At 36.5% G+C, this 22,303-nt stretch overlaps 2 protein-coding genes and 1 pseudogene across 2 annotated transcripts; all 3 read right to left on the bottom strand.

The window, feature by feature from the left end:
* Window positions 1-5,067: 5,067 nt before the first annotated feature.
* LOC132016184 (olfactory receptor 51A4) lies at window positions 5,068-6,015 on the bottom strand. The gene has a single exon (XM_059397380.1). It carries the CDS (start codon window positions 6,013-6,015, stop codon window positions 5,068-5,070), a length of 948 nt encoding a protein of 315 aa, XP_059253363.1.
* A 7,539-nt stretch (window positions 6,016-13,554) lies between these two features.
* On the bottom strand, window positions 13,555-14,483 carry LOC132016117 (olfactory receptor 51A7-like; the record flags this gene model as incomplete). Its single annotated transcript, XM_059397265.1, is given in 2 exon segments — window positions 13,555-13,988; window positions 13,991-14,483. Coding segments are annotated over 2 exon segments (927 nt in total), but the record flags the coding sequence as incomplete, so codon positions are not given.
* Window positions 14,484-20,570: 6,087 nt separating this feature from the next.
* LOC132011692 (olfactory receptor 51A4-like) lies at window positions 20,571-21,503 on the bottom strand (annotated as a pseudogene).
* Between the last annotated feature and the right edge of the window lie 800 nt (window positions 21,504-22,303).

The following is a 22,303-nucleotide window of genomic DNA, read 5'->3' as shown; positions in this document are numbered from 1 at the left end:
AAGAAGCCCGATGTGGGACTCCATCCCAGGATGCTGGGATCATGGCCCAAGCCAAAGGCAGCTGCTTAACCAACCGAGCCACCTAGGTGCCCCTTGTTTAATTTTTTTAATGTTTTATTTTTGGATATATAAAAGTCTTATTAAGCTATCAGCAATTATAATAATCTATGAGACACTGCTTTTATAAACTGAAATGAAACATTTAAAAACATTACATGCTTTTTAAAAAAGATTTTATTTGTTCATTTGAGAGAGAGAGTGCATGTCCAAGCAGGCAGAGGGGCAGAGGGAGAGGGAGACACAGACTCACTGCTGAGCAGGGAGCCCAACTCAGGGCCAGATCCCAGGACCTTGAGATCATGCCCAGAGCTGAAAGGCAACATGCTTAACAGATTGAACTACCCAGGAGCTCCAAAATGTTACCTATTTCTAACTGAGTTCTTCAAGTTCAAAAATTCTTACTGAGTATCCTTACTTTTCACGGCAATGCAGTTATTTCTATAGGTTCAATAAAAGCTGGTTTGCATTCTTAGCAAGAAGTGATTGGAAAAATTGGTTATGCAACCAGAGCATGGCTGGGGATGACATACTTGAGAACATTGTTCATGTAATCAGGTATTATCAACAACTGTAAAGGATCTAAAGTTGACCTTATAGATCTAGTGCTGACAAAGTCCTCTGAGAAAAACAGACCTGGCAATTGGTTATATAGTTCAGCCTTCAAACAGTTCAGAGAGGTCACTTCTGTGGCAAGCAAGAAGCCTAGAGATGTTTTGATGACTTCAAGAAGAGAAGAATTTGTTTGAAATATACAGGGACTATAGGGGAAATCTGATGGAGAAAATTTCTTGGACTGGTTTCCTACTCTCAATACATCAAATACTAGCAGCTTTTCATTCTGAGATTTCTTTCTTTTTTTTTTTTTTTTAAGTCCTATTTATTTATTTATTTATTTATTTATTTTAAGAAAGAGAGAGAGAGAGCACAAGAAGGTGGAGGGGCAGAGGGAGAGGGAGAAACAGACCCCTTGCTGAGTAGGGAGATAGCCCCTGGGTTGGATCCCTTGTCCTGGGATCATGACTGGAGCAGAAGGATGATGCCTAATTGACTGAGCCACCCAGGCACCCCTCAACTGAGATTTCTTATGAAAATCTCTAGCACTGCGAATTTAGCAAGACCTTTATGGCAATTTAACATCCTTCCTGCCTTTATATATATATAAGCCCCCAAATCTAGTGAGTTAGCATCCTTGTGCAATTAAGAGTAATTATTCGGGGTACCTGGGTGGCTCAGTGGGTTAAAGCCTCTACCTTCAGCTCAGGTCATGATCCCAGGATCCTGGAATTAAGTCCTGTATCTGGAGGAGGGGCGGTGGTCTCTGCTCAGCAGGGAGCCTGATTCCCCCCGCCACCCGCCTGCCTCTCTACTTACTTGTGATCTTTGTCAAATAAATAAATAAAATCTTTTAAAAAAGAGTAATTATTCTTTGAGATTATATTTTACTTAAATGGGGGACACTAAAGGGAAAAATTGTGCTTCAGTAGAAAACTATGCGTTGTTTAGAGCACTTCTGAGTTTTCTGATCCTGGCTATTGGTGGCTTTGTGCCTTATTGTGTCTTTGTGCTACATTACAATTTTGTAAATGGCAGGTACTAATTACTAAAAACAATCCATGTTTGTAGACATCCAAATATACATTAAATATTTTAAATATTTTATTTATTTATATGAGAGAGAGCACAAGCAGGGGAAGAGCAGAGGGAGAAAACAGACTCTCTGCTGAACACAGAGTCCCACTTAAGGCTCAATCCCAGGACCCTGACCTGAAGGGAGATGGCTAACCGGGTAGGCCACCCAGGTGTCCATGACCTCTCCTGAGGTCATGAGACCTGCCCAAAGAATTTACTGGTTGTTTCAATTAAAACCTGAGATAAGCTCCTGATCTGCCTTTTCTTATAGCATTTACTTTAGAAAATTTACAATGGTAAATCCTTTCTCTGTCTCTTTGTATCTTCTATAATCTTCTATAGTATCTTCTATAATCAGGAATATCTTTTTTTCTCAAGGACATGGGAGCCATCCCTTTGAAATTAAATAATCAAGAAAGATAGGACCCCGGCCACCTAGTCTCTGTGCTAATTTAGAAGCCTAATTTGAACAAACTCTATTAATCAAATACAAATTACCTAATCACAGTGGCCACACTCTCCCTCCCCACATCCTTAGATACTTTCCTTTAGCACACTTCAACATTTCAAAAGCCTTTTGTTTCAGAGGAGATGAACTCAGCTGTATACTGAGGTATCTTTCCTCTATGGTAGCTTCTGAAGAAAAATCTGTGATGACCTTGCTAATTGTATGGGAAGCCAAAAGGGTTTTAGAGCATTATACACAAACAGAAATGTTCGCAGTTTTTACTGATGGGGACATAAATAAGATGAAATGAAGGAAATGTGTCAGACTTTTGAGAGGCTAAGGGACTGGCCACTAGTCCCATTTTAAGCTACAAAAATGCATTAGCCTTCAAGAAAAAGGAGGAATGACCCCAGTGGTGGTTCAGACTTCAGCAGGGCTGCCAAGACTACCCTGGACCCAGAGAGTCAAAGGCTTGGGAGACAAGGCTATTTTCTCTTTGGGTTCAAAGGATGGAGCCACAGCTTTGATTCCAATGGAACAGACTGCCAATACCCAGGTGGAAGGGACAAGGCCAAAACTCAGATGGTCTAAAAATGCAAGGATGCTACCCTGGAAGACCTAGAGGACAGAACATAAAGCAAAAGAGAATTATTTTCAAAACTTTAAGTGTAATGGGATTTGCCCTGCTAAGTTCTCAATTTACTTGCTACCAGTGATCCTTTACTTCTCTTTTAAAAAAAAAAAAATTTATTTAAATTCAGTTAGTCAACATATAGTACAACATTAGTTTCAGATGTAGTGTTCAATAATTTATCAGTTCTGTATAATATCCAGGGCTTATCACATGACATGCCTTCCTTAATGCTCACCACCCAACTACTTTTCAATGTATCTTACTTGGAATGGAGCTCTCTATCCTATAGCTGCCCCACTACTCTATTTTTGAAGCTGATAACATATTGGCTGCTTTCACAGGTGCACTGTGAAACTTTGGGGTAGATTCAGACACCCAAGAAACAGAAAAATTTCTTGCTCTGATCTGATCATGGGATTTCCTATTCTGGGACACATTGTGGAAACAGGTGCAATCCTGAAAGTATGTGAAAGCTAATATGTAGCCAAGATAGTACTATCCTGGGGTATAAAACATTTGAATTAAAGCTTTTAATTTCCTGTCCATGTGAATTTCACGAAATCAGTTTCTCAGAGCCTCACTATCTTCGACTGAAAAAAATAGACAGGAATGTTTTATATAAAGACAGGGTATTATGAAAATCAAATAAAATATATGCCTGAAAATGCCTGGAAGCACATGTTGCACACATAAGAGGTTCAAAAATAATGTTTATGGCTGTAAAAACTTTTCATTAATTCAGAGGTACCTTCTAAGTATGAGTTCATTATTATTCACTAAGCATTTGACATTTATGGACTTTGTTTCTTGATTCATCTGAGGATACAAATGTAGGAGACAAGAATTGTTGTGATTTGTGGATAAGACTTGAGTTAATGAGCGGGCATGAGAAAGGATGAAAACTCTATTTAATGATCTGAGTTTTGTGGTCATGTTAGGAAAGTAAGTTGGACTGTTTGTCACTTAGCGCAACCAAAACAATAAATTCCTCCTTAATCATATATATATATATATATATTTAGCATTTTTGAGCATCTGCGATATATCTGTCTTTGTAGTACACAACTGAAGACAATTATATCACATCTGGATGGAGTGTTACTGAGCTCTTCCAAAGTAATTCTCCTTTCTCCAAATGTGGGCTCAGTTGCATATTCATTCAATAATTATTTATTGCAGATTTACTCACCATCAGAAAATATGCTACACATTAGGGACATAGAAACAAAATGGATATGATTTGCCTTTCTTTGAAAGCACACTTTATTCAGAAAGTAAAAAGAAAAGAACAAAATTATATCTGTGATTACAAATAATAATAAACAGAGGATAAACAAGTTATGAAAGAAAATTCAAAAAGAAGGTCCTGTTTTGGACTGAGGGTTTAGGGAAGTATTTTAGAAATACTTCTAAATTAGAAGTATTAGAGAATATTAGAAGAAGTATTAGAAGAAATTAGAGTGAAATTAAGTCAGAATATAACTGAAAATTGAATAGAAATAAATATATGAAATTGGGATCAAGAATATTCTAAAATTGAAGGTCAGATGTGATAACTTATAAGAAGCAGAATCTCTGTAAATTCTACAAATATTTAGAAGTCCAAAATGGTTGGAGTTTAATGATTACCTGAAGATGTTGGAGAAGTAGAGAAGACCCAGTCAATGTATGCTCTGATAGTATGAACTTCATTGCTTTAATTCTATTCTCAAAGAAAAATAAACTTCATATTTAAAATAGTCATCATCACATTATCCAATTTTCATTTTAAAGACATAAGTCTTGCCTTACATAAAGAATCAATTAGAAATTAGAAAAAGTAGATGTTTAGGAACTTGTGAGGTTATTGCAGTATTTCATTAAAGTGATATCAATGACTTATACTGATATAACTAAAATAGAAATAGTGGGAGAAAGAGATACTGGGTTGTAATTTGAGTTTAGACCTGAAAGAAATTAATACAGATGAATTGCATTTGAGGGATGAGGAATCCACTTCTATATATCCCTTGGAAGGATATACATGATCATTTTTCTGTATTAGCATTTTTTGTGTGTGTTTTTATCATAGATCACATTATAATATATCTATTTTCATCCTGGCCTTAAGGGGGAGATCTCAAGATATGCACTTTCTGCTATTTATACCCATGACCAGTATTCCTTGTGAATGAAATAAATCTTACAAAACAACGAAAAGTGATACTGATTCCTCTTCATGTCAAATAATGGTTCTCTGCAACTTATCTTAGAAATCTTTCCCCAAACAACTGGCCATTATGTTTCCTATTACACATCACTGTTGTATCTGCTTCTGACACAATTTTGCGAGAACTCTCACTCTAATTTGCCTGGTTTTTACACAGTACACAATGGGATTCATCATTGGAGGCACAAGTAAAAGAATATTTGCCATGAGAACATTGAAGAGAGGTGAGACATGTCTGACAAAGCGATGGACAATGGCCAGGTTGATGATGGGCAGATAGAAGATGATCACTGCACAGATGTGTGAAACACAAGTATTGAGGGCCTTGAGTTGCTCCTTTCGGGATGCAATTCCCAGCACAGTCTTGAGGATCAGGACATAAGACACAGCAATGAGCATAAAGTCTACCATAAGGCAGAGTGCTCCAAAAAAGCCATAGATGACATCAATTCGGTTGTCAGAGCAGGCTAACTTCATGACATCCTGGTGGAGACAGTAGGAATGGGATAATTGGCTTTTACTACAATATTTCAAACTTCTGAGAGTGAAGGGGAAGGGCAGGACTAGAAGGACACTCTTAAGGAATAATACTATTCCTATTTTTGCAACTCTGACAGGAGTCAGAATGGAACTGTATCTGAGAGGGCTGTGGATGGCTAGGAAGCGGTCAAATGACATGATCAGGAGCACTGAAGATTCCACTGCTGTGAATCCATGGATGAAGAATTCCTGGGCAAAACAGGCATTAGCAGAAATTTCAGGGATGTTGAATAAGAAGATCCTCCCCATGGTGGGTAGAGAAGAGAAGGACAAGCCCATGTCAGACATGGCCAACATGGAAAGGAAGTAGTACATGGGCTCATGCAAGGAGGGCTCTGTCTTGATGACAAAAAGGATGGTGCAGTTTCCCAGAATAGCAAAAAGATACATGCTGCAGATGGGGATAGAGATCCAGATGTGTGCATATTCCAGCCCTGGCATTCCAACCAAGAAGAAAGTGGTGATTTCAACATTCGATTTGTTAATAATGGACATGGTGCATTTAGAGGGCTCTACACAATGAAATAGAGATTCTTGAGTTAGTAAATATGGATGTCTGGAAATTTGGCAGAAAAATGCAGTTGTTGAAATTTGGCTCTTTTTAGCTCTTTTTCAGCAGAATAAAATATTTATGAAACTATCATATAGTGAGAAGTGGGTGTCAATTTAGACTGATATCTACCTATATAATAGATGAAGAAAACTCCTTTTGACCATGGTTTTCTTATTGAGAAACTGGAAATATATTTTTCATTCAGATATTAATCTAATTTCATTTTCCCTGTGAAATACTAGTAAACTGTAATCAATTAATGTGGAATTTTCTACTAGTCCTTGCTTTCACATCCCAGATAAGATGTTGGGCAGAACATATGATTTCTAGAATGACACTGTAAAAACAAAGGAATGTCACAACTTTATTTCTTCCCAGCTCCTGGAACTCCCACAAAAGTATGATTTCATAAACTATCCTGGGTTCTATTCCTTGCTAACTCAAATTTATTGTTATTGAAATATCCTTTTAAAAAATTCCCACTATTTTCAAATCATGTGTATATTTGTAAGGGCAGTTACTGCAGAGATTACTGACATGTAATGTCTTCTGTTCTCCTGGCCTGGAATTTGTGACCACATGGATCGTGTTGACAAAAGATTAATAATAATGAAGTAGTCAGTATCACAATTTAGGAGAATCTGAATTCTGTTGAAGATTGATTCCCTAAAAGATAAATAGCCCATTTATAAGTCTCTGAAAGGAAAAATTTCCTAGAAGCCTCTTCTTGGTGTATATGAAGTTGTATGCAGTTGATTGCCAAAAAAGAAAATGAAAGCAAACTAGATGATGATATCTGAGCACTCACCAGAAATTGGACATTTTGGAGAGTACTTCTGAGAGTAGCTGAAGGATCCTAGAAGTCAATGCCTAGTCTGTCACCAAAGGTGCCTCCTTATATACAAAGGCTTGTCTCAAAATCCCAAGGGACATTGAACCCTGGGGGAATTGCAGCCAGGATGAATCTGTTGAGAGTAAGAATAAACATGTGCAGATGCAGTAAATCCATAGAAAGGGTTAATACCAAAGAAATGAAAGAAGTATCTAGACTTTAAATTAGGGACCTTTTGGTTAGAAAGAGTTTCTTAACAACGAGGGGTGGTAAAGACACGATAAAGCCCATGCAAAGTCTCTGACACTTCCGTTGGGTATTTATTTGGCTCAGATACTACTCCTCTGTTCTGAACAGAGTGAAAACAGAAATGCTGTGAGTTGAATCTGTCATTCAAGGAAATGGTATAAGACAAACACCTTGTGATATACATTTTTAGCCTAGGCTTAAATCCTGAAGCCTGGATCCACCCTTTTACTTATTTATTCCCGGACATCGCTAGCTAACTATCCCTTAAAATCAACTTCACTTAATGAAATGAATATAAATATCCATTAAAATCAACTTCCAATAGACTTCAATTTCTCCTTTTCCATTTCTGACCTCTTCTTAGGGCCCTATCTCCATAATAAGCCTTTATGCTTAATATTATATGAACTTCAAATTTGATCCCTTTAATTTCTTCAGGCTCACATCTTTATTGAGAATTTAATTTCTTCCACTTATTGACTTTCATTCATCACTGGATGGTGATTTTGAGTCCATGAATCTTTGGATAAAAAAATACAGTTATTATCTTCATTTTACTGATGAAGAAAATATTTCTCAAGGAGGTCAGCTTGTCTCTCTTAGATCATATAAATGTTGTATGGTAGAGGTAAGGTAGGAACTCAGGTATGTTGGATGCCTGATAACTGAACACATTTCATGCAATGAAGATGGTCAATCAATATTTGTGGAGTTATGGTTTGAATGGATGATAGAATCTTACAGTTTTTTATTCATTCTAAACTATTCATCAATTCTGGGGAATTATATGGAACATGTAACCTCACATTTATTGACCTTTATATCAAAGAAAAGAAAAAATATTTAAGGATTCCAGAGAAAATGTTCTTGAAGCAACACACACACACACACGCACATATGTATATATTTATTTACCTCCATTATAAATATATATAATGTATACATTAATATATAGTCTTGGATGGGAGGTAATACTGAGTTGATCAAAGAGAGAAAGTATAACAGAATATTACCATAATCCACTATAATAATCTTTCTTGAACTTTATGATTTTTTAAATTTTACCCATGTCCTATTGTTTTCATCCTCCTTGGAAATAAGTTCTCTTGGCTATGTTGTCAGAATCTCTACCTTTGACTCTTGCTTTTTTCTCTGCACTTTCTGATTCCTTCTCATAAAGGAAATGGTAGAATGTATTTGGGTTTTTATTATTATTGTATGTGTATGTGTGTGTGTCAGAATTGCAATGGTGGTGTTCTGTGTTTTTGGATTATTGCCCAACTTTGGAGACAGATTCCATTTGTCCTATGACAATGTTAACAAGCTACAACAGGGCAGTTGTCATATCTATAATGGCTATTTTTGTATGAGCAGTCTCTAACACATTGAATGGCATGTGATAGGTTAGTAAATGTGGAATAAATGAATGAATGAATTGAATTGTAAAAAAAAATGGCATCTTAAATCATATACTATTTTTAACTTTAGTATCTTTAGTATCTTTCCCATTTGGCTATGCTTGCTATGGAGTAAAAGGATAGTGCTTTGGTAAATGTAACATCTATTCATATGAATTTTTACTGTGTAAGTTGGCATTATTTATATTTTTGCATGTGTCATTTATATATTATTTTGAAAGTTTTAGTTGCATATAAAAATTATGTCAAATATGGAATATTATGACACAATAGGGTGAATTATGTGTATATATCATAATTATTAATATTTGATCATGCAGATTTGAAGCATTTTTTTAAGATTTCATTTTATTTATTTGAGAGAGAGAGAGAGCATAAGCAGAGGGAGCTGCAACCGGAGGGAGAAGCAGTCTTCCTGCTGAGCAAGGAGCTTAATGCGGCACTTGATCCCAGGATTCTAGGATCATGACCTGAGTTGAAGGCAGAGGATTAACTGACTGAACCACCCAGGTGTCCCTGAAACAGTTTTTCTTATATATATGTATATAAAAAGGCATGACAGATTAGTTGAAGTTCCTCTTGGTTCTATGCATCAAATGTGAATAAAAATATGCATATCAAACAGATGGACTGCAGGTTAAGCAATTGCTCAACAGAAACATACAGGTATAGTTCATTTATTAGGAAAGAATATTTGAAAACAAATATAACTTCAGTTATATTCAGGAAGTGTGCTTTCATGGGTCTTGTGTAGGTGCTGTCAGTTAAGATAGCACATACCTGGCTGCCTGTCTCTAAAGCATAACTTTCCAAAGATGACTTTATTTTTCCATAATGATTCACAATTACTATTAAGTACATTTGCCATGATTAATTTTGCCATTGGCATTAAACTCATCTCCTTGGATATAGTGTCCATGCACTTTAGGAGAATAAGAAAGCTGTATACAATCCTCTCCCTGGATCTTTAAATGGAGCTGATAGTGAAAGTTCTCTCTCCTCTGTTAGATGAGATGTAAGAAGTGTCCCCACTGCCTGTTCGTTCAGCTCATGACAATTTACCATAGCATATGGGTTAGCTCCATTGAGAACACTGACAAAGTAGAAAAGAGAAGTGAAGACAGTGAGAGTTGGTGGTGCTAACAACCTCTTTCCTGCCCTGAGATATGCTGTAGCTCCCGAGAGTCTAACAGGTTTCACTCTGTATCTGTAGAATGTTATAATATCTTATCTAAGAATGTTTTAATAATATTATTTGGTTTGTTGTCACTTGTAATGGAGTGTGTATCTCATCAAAGCAAGCTTTTTGATTTTCAAGGTTGGTTGAGTGTGGATTAATGGTATTAGCGTTAGAATTAGGTTTAAATTCAGTAGGGAACTTTCACTGAGATCCCATAAATCTGATGAGAGTCCTATATACACATGAGATTACTCTCGTTTTTACAACTAAATTCTAAAAAAAACCATGCTCATCAAGCTAAGTGTACTCTTAATGCCCTTTATCTATTTTAGTCATTCCCCTATCTACCTCCCCTCTGGTAATGACCAGTTTGTTCTGTGTATTTAAGAATCTGGGGGTTTTGTTGATGCTGTTGTTGTGTTGTTTTGGTTTTATCTCTTTAAAAAAATATTTATTCATTTGTTTTGTTTCCTAAATTCCACTTATGAATGGAATCATATGGTATTTGTCTTTCTCTGATTTATTTCACATAGCATTGTATTTGTTGCAAATATAAATACACACTATTTCTTGCTTATCATATTGTAAATGATGCTGCAATAAACATAGGGTTACATATATCTTTTCACATTGGTATTTTTGTTTACTTTGGATAAATATCCAGCAGCAGAACTACTGAGTTATATGGTAATTGTATTTTTTAATTTCTTGAAGAACCTTTGTACTGTTTCCACAGTGGCTGCATCAGTTTGCATTCCTACTAATAGTGCCTGAGGGTTCCTTTTTCTCCACATCCTCATAACACTTATCATTTCTTGTCTTTTTGATTTTAGTTATTTTGATGGATGTAAGGTGATGCCTGATGGTGGTTTTGATTTGCATTTTCCTGATGATTAGTAATGTTGCACTTCTTGCATGTTTCTTGACCATTTGTATGCCTTCTTTAGAAAAATGTCTCTTCAGGTTTTCTGGCCATTTTTAATTAGGTTGCTTGTTTTTTAGGAGTTGTGTTGTATGAGTTCTTTATAGATTTTATCTATTAAGCTGTTAAAATATATGTCATTTACAAATATCTTCTCCTATTCAGTGCATTTCCTTTTAATTTTATTGGTATTTTCTTTCACTGCAAAAGCTCTTCTTATTTTGGAGTAGGATCTACTAGTTTAATTTTCTTTTATTTCCCTTGCTAGAAGACATATCTAGAAAAATGTTTCTACAACTGATATCAAAGAAGTTACAGCCTATGTTTTCTTCTAGGAATTTTTTGGTTTCACATCTGACATTTAGGTCTTTAACACATTTGGGGTTTATTTTTGTGCCTGGTGTAAGAAAATGGCCCAATTTCATTCTTTTGCATGTCACTTTTTGGTTTTCCCAGCATCCACTTGTTGAAGAGACTATCTTTTTCTCATTGCATATTCTTGCCTGTTATTGTATTAACTGACCATAGAAGCATGGGTTTATTTCTGGGCTCTTTATTCCATTCCATTAACTTAAGTGTATGTTTTTGTGTGCCAGTACCATACTGTTCTGATTATTACAGAGCTTTGTAGTATATCTTGGAATCTAGGATTGTGATACCTAGATTACTTCTCCCCCCCTCCCTTTTTTTTAGATTAATTCATTTTTAAAATGATTTCCAAGAGCTATTTACTTTGCTTTTTTTTTCTTTTCTAGCTCTACATTAGTAGGATTTCCCAGACATAGGTTAATTCTTTGGATTTACTATCATACATTTTATTCATATCTTCCAAGGCTGATTAAAATCATGGAATATTTTTATATACTTACAAAGTTTATTAAAAATAGATTGCATATAGGGGTGCCTGGGTGGTTCAGTTGGTTAAGCAACTGCCTTCAGCTCAGGTCATGATTCTGGAGTCCCGGAATCGAGTCCAACATCGGGCTCCCAGATCCACGGGGATTCTGCTTCTCCCTCTGACCTTCTCCTCGTTCATGCTCTCACTGTCTCTCTCTCAATAAGAAAAATGTTTTAAAAAAATGGATTGCATACATATACCACATCTTTTTCCATTTACCCTTCTATGGTCATCTAGCTGTTTCCATGGTATGGCTATCATGGACATTGCTTCTATAAACAATTGCTGGGTTGTAGATTAGCTCTGTTTTCAACATTCTGAGGAACCTCCATAGTGTTTTCCAGAATGGCTGCACCATTTTTCATTCCCACCAACAGTGTAAGAGGATTCCCCTTTCTCTACATCCTCGCCAACATCTGTTATTTACTGAGTTGTTAATTTTAGCCATTCTGATTGGTGTGAGGTATCTCACTGTGGTTTTGATTTTTATTTTCCTCATCCTGAATGGTATTCAGCATTTTTTCATGTGTCTGTTAGAGGATGTGGTATATATGTATATATATATAATGGAATATTACTTAGCCATCAAAAAGAATGAAATCTTGCCATTTGCAATGACATGGATGGAACTAGAACCTCTAGAGCAAGCATGCATATCCTTTGTAAATACCTAGAAATGGTGAAAACACACTTCCAAATAAGAACCCTGATAAACATAAAAAAAATCTACATTGGCTTTTTAATGATTTATCATACATCTCTTATTATAGTGGTTTCTAAGGCTAAAAAATACTCCCTCTTCTACTTGAAAATGTGTGCATATTTTTCTAACATATATATTCGTATGAAAACAATCTAGGGCAGATAAACCATCTAGATCCCACAGCAGAGCCTTGTCAAATAGAAAATTTGTTCATAATTATGAAGTACTTACATGAACATGAATAGGATATTCCAGGTACTTTGCTCAGTACTGACAAAGACAAAAGTTAAATTGCTTCTTAAATCACTTGCACATTGATTAAGCATATAGACAAAAAAATACTGTTGCTTAACATCACAGCAGTAGTAAATAATGTTATACAGATTTGGATAAAGAATAGCTAACCCAATATACATTCAAAGGAGGTAATTTGTGCAAAGCATTTAAAATATAAATGAGTAGGGGCACCTGGGTGGCTCAGTCGGTTAAAGCCTCTGCCTTCAGTTCAGGTCATGATCCTATCTGGGATAGATCCTGGAATCAGGCTCTCGGCTCCGTGGGGATCCTGCTTCCTCCTCTCTCTCTGCCCGTCTCTCTGCCTACTTGTGATCTGTCTGTCAAATAAAAAAGTAAAATCTTTAAAAAATATATAAATTAGTAAAATATTAAATATTTACATATCTATTTTTACATTTAATTTAAATCATTTTATGTGTGTGAACCTTGTATCTCCAAACATATCTCACACTACTATAAGACAGAAGAATTTTTAATAGTTTACATAAATTGTTGGTGATAGGAACACACACATATACACACTAGATGTTCAGGAGATGCTGAGTCTGTGTATGGGTGAGTATGTGTGCTTAGCACATTTTAGTCATAATCATGCCTAAGATAATGAAAGCCATGAACATGTTATTTTATTCTTTTCTATTTTTGTTTAGAACTATATTTTAAAAATCTTTTCAATCTAATTAGGACTTCTCCTGTATGGCTAAGATTGATAGTCAGCTGGTTGTACAGAGAGATAAAAATCAGAAAGGAGATGGGACACTTAGCTACAGGAAGATAAGAACCCCAATCCTGACTCCTAAAACATCTACTCTAGATTGTGTTGCTGTTTAATTAAATCAATAGCTAGATATTTGCTGGGTCCACTGAGTACAAGCAGTGTGTCTCTTTGTGTTTGGTCTCTTTCCTGTCATTACCATCTTCAGGTTTCTATAGCTATTCCAAAACTGCCGAGTTGAGCTTTCATTGTGACAGAAATTGCTCGTCAATATTGTTTCTCACATAGTTTTGCCTGGATCAGATTTCTAATCTGCTGACTCTTCAGAGAGTACACAATGGGATTCATTAGAGGGGGAACAAGAAGGAAGATATCAGCTATGACAACTCTAACAACTGGCGAAACATTTTTGGCAAAGCGGTGAAGGGTGGCCAAGATGACAATAGGCACATAGAAGATGAACACAGCACAGATATGGGAGATGCAAGTGTTGAGGACCTTGAGGTGGCCCTTGTGTGAGGCAATGCCCAGAACAATTTTTAAGATCAACATGTAAGACACAGAAATGCATAATAAGTACAATAAAGATGTAAGAGCTACAGACAGTCCATAGATGACATTGACCTTGTTGTCAGAACAGGCCAGCTTCATGACATCCTGGTGGAGGCAATAGGAGTGGGATAGAAGGCTTTTCCTACAAATTTCAGTCTCTTTAGAAGGAAGGGGAAAGGGAGAACAAACATAATACATAAAGCAGCAAATATGAGGTCAATTTTAGTGACTCTGGCACTGGTCAGGATGGAGGTGTATCTGAGAGGACTGTAGATGGCTATCAAGCGATCGATGGACATGATGAAAAGTACTGATGACTCCATAGCTGAGAATCCATGAATGAAGAACTCTTGGGCAAAGCAGGCATCAGGAGAAATTCCAGTGGCATTGAACAAGAAGATTCTCAGCATGGTTGGAAGGGAGGAGATGGACAACCCCAGGTCAGAAAAGGCCAGCATGGAGAGAAAATAATACATAGGCTCATGCAGAGAGGTCTCTGTTTTTATGAAAAAGAGGATGGTGCAGTTCCCCAAGATAGCAAGGAGGTACATGAAGCAAATGGGGATGGAGACCCAAATGTGAGCATGCTCCATCCTTGGAATCCCAATGAGAAAGAAGGTAGAGATTTCCAATTCCAAGGTATAAAGGAATGAATGTGAGGAGATAATTTAATTTGTGTATAGGAATGTGAGGGCATCAGAATATGGCATGAATGGATTAGTTCAGTGTATGCTTTAAACATTGGTATAAATCTTGGGATTGCAGCTTTTTGTATAAGCATTCTTAGACTAAGGGCACATTGTGTTAAGCCTCTGCCTTCAGCTCAGGTCATGATCTCAGGGTCCTGGGATCAAACCCCGCATTGGACTCTCTGCTCAGCAGCGAGCCTGCTTCCCCCTCTCTCTCTGCCTGCTTCTCTGCCTATTTGTGATCTCGCTCTCTCTGTCAAATAAGAAAATAAAATTAAAAAAAAAAAGAATTCTTAGATTAAAGCAATATATTTAAACTATATCATTAGGAGTAATAGCATGACCCATATAGATAGGATATCAAGAGAAATATGAATGCATGTTAATCTACACAATTAATTGCCAGCAAATAGATATTTTAAATGCTTTTTCTGAGCTCATCGTGCATGAAGGAAGCAGTAAATTTCAAAACCTCTATTTCTTATAGCAACTTTTTAAAAGATAGTCCAGCCTTTTAGTTTGAAGACTGTTTGGAAGAATACAGGATCAAAGAAGGACATCACTTAATACAATTGCATTTGTAGTTATCTAAGAGTATTAGTTTTTAAAAACAACATTTTTTCAAAATATGGGGCTAGCGAGGCTTAATATCCACATCGTGAAAGAATGAAGGTAGACTTGTATCATATGTCACATAAAAATTATCTAAAAATATATTATAGAGCTGAAACAAAAAATAGCTAAAACAATGAAAGTCTTAGAAGGAAACTTAGGTAATAAGTTTTTGTTAATTGAGGTTGTATGCTCTGAGATATCATTGATGTTCTTTGTCCTCTTTTCTGCTTCATAGTATTGTATATAAGCAGATATCATTTGATGTACACTGGCACAACTAAATGAGTGAAAAGCTATACCCTCAATATGGAGGCCACTATTTACAAATTAAATGATTAAATGAAATTTATATAAAAACTCATCTTCACACTATTACTTAAAATCCATGGACTCATAGTTTTTTTGTTAGAATCATAAGACTGCTTCCGATTCATCATGAGAGTGAAAATGTAAAGTAGATATTTAAAACTATGAAGAAGGATATGGAGTTAGGACAGACTATGGAGAAAGTAACTCCCTGTGATCCTTCTTGCCTCCTTACCAATGCCCTCTGAAAACTCAGAGGTCTCTCATGTCTGCACACCAATAACTCAACCATTCAGTAAATATACCACCCCAGGGCCAGCCAGGTTCAAACACCTGGCTTTGAATTTCTCTGTGCTTGGTCCTTGAATCTGGCCTAGCACTTGACTGTTATCATTTAGCAGGACTCTGGACTAATACCATGCATTTATGAAATTGCTTGGCTTTTTAGAAGGTAGGACTAATGGCATCCATCCTAATCATTTAGCAACCACAACCAGGCCAGTACTGTGTGAACTTTTTTGCTTGAACTGATGCAAAGGCAACTGGTAGCTATGAACATCTGGAAGCTTACCAGTAAGTTGGTAAGTTGTTGGAGCCACATGTCAGGGTAAGTAGGAAATGGGGATGGCATGCAGTCCCCAGAATTTCACCCCTAGGTAGGCACAACAGTCTATCTTGACCTGCAGAGTCTAGTCCTGCCTCCCTGTTTCTTTCCTATTGGCCCAGAGAACGTTGAGGGTTTCAGCTCAACAGGCTATACCCAGAGAAAAAGAAAACTCCCTGTAGGTGAAATCTCAAAGGGGACTGTAGCCCAGGAGAGTCATTCAGGCCCTTATAAATGAGAAGAACTAATCTTCTAAGCAAAACACCCCTTAAGCCTTCTTTGCTTCCTCTGGCAAAATATGCTCTTATCTTCAAAGATCAGGAGAATTATGTGAATAATCAGAACAATTTCACAGTGTATGATAACCATGCCTTTATGTGTCTGTCTCTTCCAGTGAACTTTACTCCCTTAAACTTATACTTGTTTCCTTCTACAAATTGACAAATTTTCTTTTAAGATTTTATTTATTTATTTGACAGAGAGAAATCACAAGTAGATGGAGAGGCAGGCAGAGAGAGAGAGAGGGAAGCAGGCTCTCTGCTGAGCAGAGAGCCTGATGCGGGACTCGATCCCAGGACTCTGAGATCATGACCTGAGCTGAAGGCAGAGGCCCAACCCACTGAGCCACCCAGGCGCCCTACAAATTGACAAATTTTTTAAAATTTAATTTTCATCTAGCATTTACAAAGATAGTAGTTTTTCTTTAAGAAAGTGAATATTCATTTTATTTATTTATTTAAATTCAATTAGTGTATAGTACATCATCAGTCTTTTATATTATGCTCAATGATTCTTTGGCTGCATGTTATACCCAGTGCTCATCAATTCACTTGCCCTCCTCAATGACTATTGCCAAGTTATCTCATCCCCCCACCTATCTCTTTTGCTGTGACAAACTGAGGGTTGCAGAAAGATGGTAGGTTTCAACTGCACTCAGGCTTCACTGTAGAATTTTATAAGCATAGAGATTTCTAGGCCTACTCTAGATTCACTGAATCTCTTTACTTGATATTCATGGTATAAGGATAAGTTATTTCCCATGATTACAATGTTATATGTCAGCATTGTTTTCACTATAAAAATTATAGTTATTGATTTGTATACAATAGCTATAACATGCACTTTCCTTATGTATAAGGATATATCACCATCCTTAAAGATTTTTTTTAAACTTTTTTTTGGTAATAGTTTTATTATCTTGTTTTGCATATTATGGAAACAACCAAATTTACTTGTCAGTTGCATTATATGTATTATGAACTTTCATTAGAATTTTTATATTTGAATAGTGTAAGTAAAATTAACAATGGCCATTTTAAGATTAATGTAACACTTTTACTTTAGCTTCAAGATCTTAAAATGATAGATGTTTTGTTAGGTACCCCCCAAAATGGGTCCGTGATTAAAGGAGCAAGACTGATATAAAGCGAAGGTCAAGCAAAGCTTTATTCTGTGCATCAAAAATCAGACCAAACATTTGAGGACGCACCTCTTACAAGAGAGGGTGACCTTTCTCTGTTTCACAGACTAGCTTTTAAGGGCAAAGGCCATGCGGTTGGGCCTGGACACGCACAGGTGGCCAATGAAACTGTAATTTCAATGAAACTGTAATTGCAATGAAACTGTAACACACAGAGAAAGCTGCACAATCATGCTAGGTGACCAACTGAATTACAATTTACTCTAGTAGATATTTGAACCAGCCTATCACCTTGGTCACCTAGGTGCCCAAAGGATGGGGCCCATACTCCTTGGTAACTAGGGAGACAGTATGCATTCCCCTACTGATCAGATGTCTCCACCTGTCCTGACCCACCCTTGTATCTGAGCTTTGTTACCTGGGGCTGGTTTCTGGGACTTGTTTTTAAGTAAGTCCCCTGGGGGAAGGGGAGCAGGGACAGTTTAAGGGTTAAACAACAAGGTTATTGTTTAACCTTAATGGAAGCCTCTTGCTAAATAGGTCCTTAAAGTTTTTTGTTTGATGCATTCATGAAAGCTGTGCAATTAGCAACAGGCCAGAATTTTGTCTTTAGTAGAAAAGGACCCAGCCAGAGCTTGTGGAAAAGGCCTGCACCGAGTACTTCAAACTTCAAAGAATAGACTATTAGGTAACTTCCAGACTATTCCAGTGGGTTGAATGGTGATTTTCAGGACTCTTTTCAGTCAATAGATGATATCTTCATGAGACAGTTAGCCCAAGATCCAAAGAAATAAAAATTAATTGCATAGGACTGAATGAACTGATGGTTAACATCCTATTATGTTTGTTTAGAATATTGTTGATGTTGTCTTATGTTCTATTTTCTGAATAAAGGGGATTTTTCTCTTAAGATATTTCCAATCAATCTAATCCAGTAGATTCTGTTTTTGTAAAATGAAACATTTTGATGTTGTAGCTGATTGTCATTGAATCCTCAGAGTCCAACAATTCCCATTTAGTGTGTTTCTTTCTTTCTTTTTTTTTTTTTTTAATTTATGCATTTCAACAGAGAGAGAGAGAGAGAGAGCGCGCACAAGCAAGGGGAATGACAGACAGAGGAAAAGGGAGAAGCAGGCTCCCTGCCGAGCAGGGAGCTGGATGTGGAGCTGGGTCCCAGGACCCTGAGATCATGACCTGAGCCAAAGGCAGACACTCAATAGACTGAGCCACCCAGGCACCCTAAATGTGTTTCTTTTCATGACAATGTGTACTTGCCTAGGTCCAAAAGAACCTGTCTTCTCTTTACCTAAGATATACTTTGAAGAACTGGTTGTAACCAAGGCCTTTTCTAGAATGTCAAACTTGAAAATCTTGCTCATTTAATCAGGTATGACTAGTGACTTTTAGGGAACTATAACTGACTGTATAAAATATGTGCTGTCAAAGCCCTGTGAGGTAAATTAGCCTGTTTGTTAGCATATAGGCATAGCTCTTAAAGCTGGCAAGGGAGTTCACATCCATGACAGACCAGGATCCTGGAATGTTTTGGGGAGTCTGACAAAAGAATACATTGCCCAAATGTATATATACCTGATGGAATAATTTGATGAAGACAATTTCTTAGTTGCAACTCCCTATCCTGGATATAGCATGTGGTAGCAGCTTTTGAATATCCAATCTGATTTTGTATAGAAATCTCCAGCACTGAAAACTTCAGAAGGCTCATTTGGTATATTACCATTCTTTTTGCATCTGTGTAAATAATGAGGTAAAATTGAGTGAAAACCTTATTTTGTGATCAAGAATAATCTTTCTTTGAAATTGTACTTTATTTAAAATGGGGGAGACTATAGGGGAAAATCTGTGTTTCAGTGGAAAACTACATTGTTTACAACACATTCTTATGGGTTATTTGATTCTGAGTATTGAGACTTGGCATTTTCAATCCCTTTGAGCTATTTTCCAACTCTGAAAGTTTTAGATACTAGTAGCAACCAAAGTATTTCATGTAGGTAGACCTGTAAATAAATTCTATCTGATAGACTGTCAATAGGCATGTGTCCCATGAAGTAGAAGAGACTGTACTCATTTGCAAATTAATGTCAATATTCCTGTCTATAAAGGTATCTTTTATATGGGGTCTCCTTTGAACTGGTTGTGTCATTTGCCTGGTTCTTTCATTAAAAGTGAGTTAAATCTGTGGCCTCTGGGTGGCTCAGTTGGTTAAGTGTCTGACTCTTGATCTCAGTTAAGGTCATGATCTCAGGTTCATGAGTTCAAGCCTCACTCTGGGTACCATGCTGGGTGTTGAGACTACAAAAAATGATGAATTCAATTAGATCTCTAATAGATATTCATTTTATGTCTTTGAGAGAGCTGTAATTTTACCTTTTTTGAAAATTAGTCTTAATCAGGGTTTATATTCTTCCACGGGAGAGAGACAAATCATATATAGTGTAATGAGTTAATGGCATTAGGTAGAACTCCTGGAAGACAGGAAACTTTCTATCCTGCATAACACAGACAGTGATATTTTAATGCTCAAGAAGGAAATATTGAAATAAATGAAATGGAAAAATGACTTAAATTCTCTTATGTTTTTGTAAACTCTGCATATGTGTATATTTATTTCTTTTATTGGTCTCATGCATGTACATATTCCTGCCCATTTCAATTTTCATTCCTGAGAGTGTAAGCATATTTCATAAAAGTGAAAACTATGAGTTGAAGAGGGCTATTTTAAATGAAGAGGAAATCCTCTATCATTTCTGATCAATATCCATGTAAATGTACACTGTTAATTCTCAAGTAAATGTATAGAATAACTTTAAGTATGACAATGGCAAGCATATACTATGATCATAAGGCTGGTTAAAGCAAGCTGGATGAAATGGAACATTAGAATACATTTTATGTTTATATATGAGCACTAATCTAAAATCCTAAACCAAAATATTTGTAACACTGATTCTTAAATCTTAGGTGTTGAAAGATGATATTGTAAAGCAATTAATATATGGTGTGATTCCTTGCTGATTTGTTCTGCTTGTTCTGTGTCATGTACTTATTGAGTTTTCAATGTGGTCAAGCATCCTTATCAGCTATATTTCTGACACAGCTTCCCTAAAACTATATTTCTTATCTGTTGGCTTTTCATGCCATATACAATGGGGTTCATCAATGGTGGTACCAACAGGAAAACAGCAGTCATGAGGATCTTAATGATTGGGAGCCTATGTTTGGCAAAGTGATAGATAACAGCTAGGGAGATAATGGGAACATAGAAAATGAGCTCAGCACAGATGGGGGAAACACAGATGTAGAGGACCTTGAGCCTTTGCTTCTGTGATGCTATGCTCAATACAGCTTTCAGTAACAGCACGTAGGACATGAAAATAAATGTGAAGTCTAGGATGCCTATGACAGTTACAAATAAGCCATAGATCACATTGATCTTGTTGTCAGAGCAGGCCAGCTTCATGACATCTTGATGGAGGCAGTAGGAATGGGAAAGGAAGTTCTTCTTACAGTATCTTAGATGTTTTAGAGTAAAAGGGCAAGGGAGGATCAACAAAACATTTTTCAAAGAAAAGGCAAGTCCAATTTTGGTGACTCTGGCACTGGTTAGGATGGAGGTGTATCTCTGAGGGTGGCAATGGCAATAAAGTGATCAAAGGACGTGATGAGAAGAATTGATGACTCTATAACTGAGAATTCATGAATGAAAATCTCTTGGGCAAAGCAGGCATTGGGGGAAATTCCTGGAGCATTGAACAAGAATAATGGTAGGGAGAGAAGAGAGGGAAAGTCCTAGGTCAGAGAGAGCCAACATGGAAAGAAAGTAGTACATGGGTTCATGCAGAGATGGCTTTGATTTTATGAAAATCAGAATGGTACAGTTCCCCAGGATGGCAACAAGGTACATGAAGCAAATAGGGATGGGGACCCAAATGTTGGCACGTGCCATCCCTGGGATCCCAATCAAGTAGGAGGTAGAGATTTCAGTTTCAGAGGTGTTGAAGGTGTGCATGCCTGGTAGATGAGGGAATCAAGATGAAAGGCTTGGGAGAGGCTCAGACGCCTGACTATCCAGTTGCAGTCATAGAGATCTTTGTGAATCTAAGTGATATGCACATTAATTCTTAAGTATAAGCCTAAATGGAAAAAGATAGGGAAAGAAGTCATCAATATCCAACTGAAAACAAAAGCCGAGAGAAAAGGAAAACAAATTTATATCAAAATTGAATCTTATAACAGATACAAGTTATAATAGGTATAAGCTCTATACAAGGACTGATTTGTCAATTAAGATAATTATACATGTGTCTCTTCCAATTTGATAACTTGATACTTTCACTTTTTAATGTAAATATTTTAATGTAAATATTATAACTGACATACTGTTAAAATTTCAATTAATTTACATAAAATTCAGAGACAATAGAGGAATACTATAGATTTTTGTTATAGAAGCCCATACGATCCTGTCTGTGCCGGCCATTCTCTTTTTGTATCCTCCTTTCCTACCATGACCCCTGAGTGCCTCATCATCTTCTTTTGCCCCCTTAACCATGTATGCATTTCTGTAAAGAAATCCTTCAGTAGACACTCCTCAACTGACTTCCTCATGTGCATCTATATCTTGCTGGCACATGTTCTCTCATTCCCTTTTCTTAGCATGTTCTTCTCTTGTCTTTAGGGTGTTCTTATTATCACTGATGTACTGCAGTGCCACATGCAATAAAGGGGTGGAGATCATAATAAACTTACTCTGCTTGTAACATTTTAAATCTGAAAAGTTATGTATTTTTTTTTCAATTTTGAATATCT

Source organism: Mustela nigripes, chromosome 1, assembly GCF_022355385.1.
Source record: "Mustela nigripes isolate SB6536 chromosome 1, MUSNIG.SB6536, whole genome shotgun sequence".
Lineage (NCBI taxonomy): Eukaryota > Metazoa > Chordata > Mammalia > Carnivora > Mustelidae > Mustela > Mustela nigripes.
Note: the sequence above shows the minus strand (reverse complement) of the source record. Positions and strands in the feature narration are given on the sequence as shown.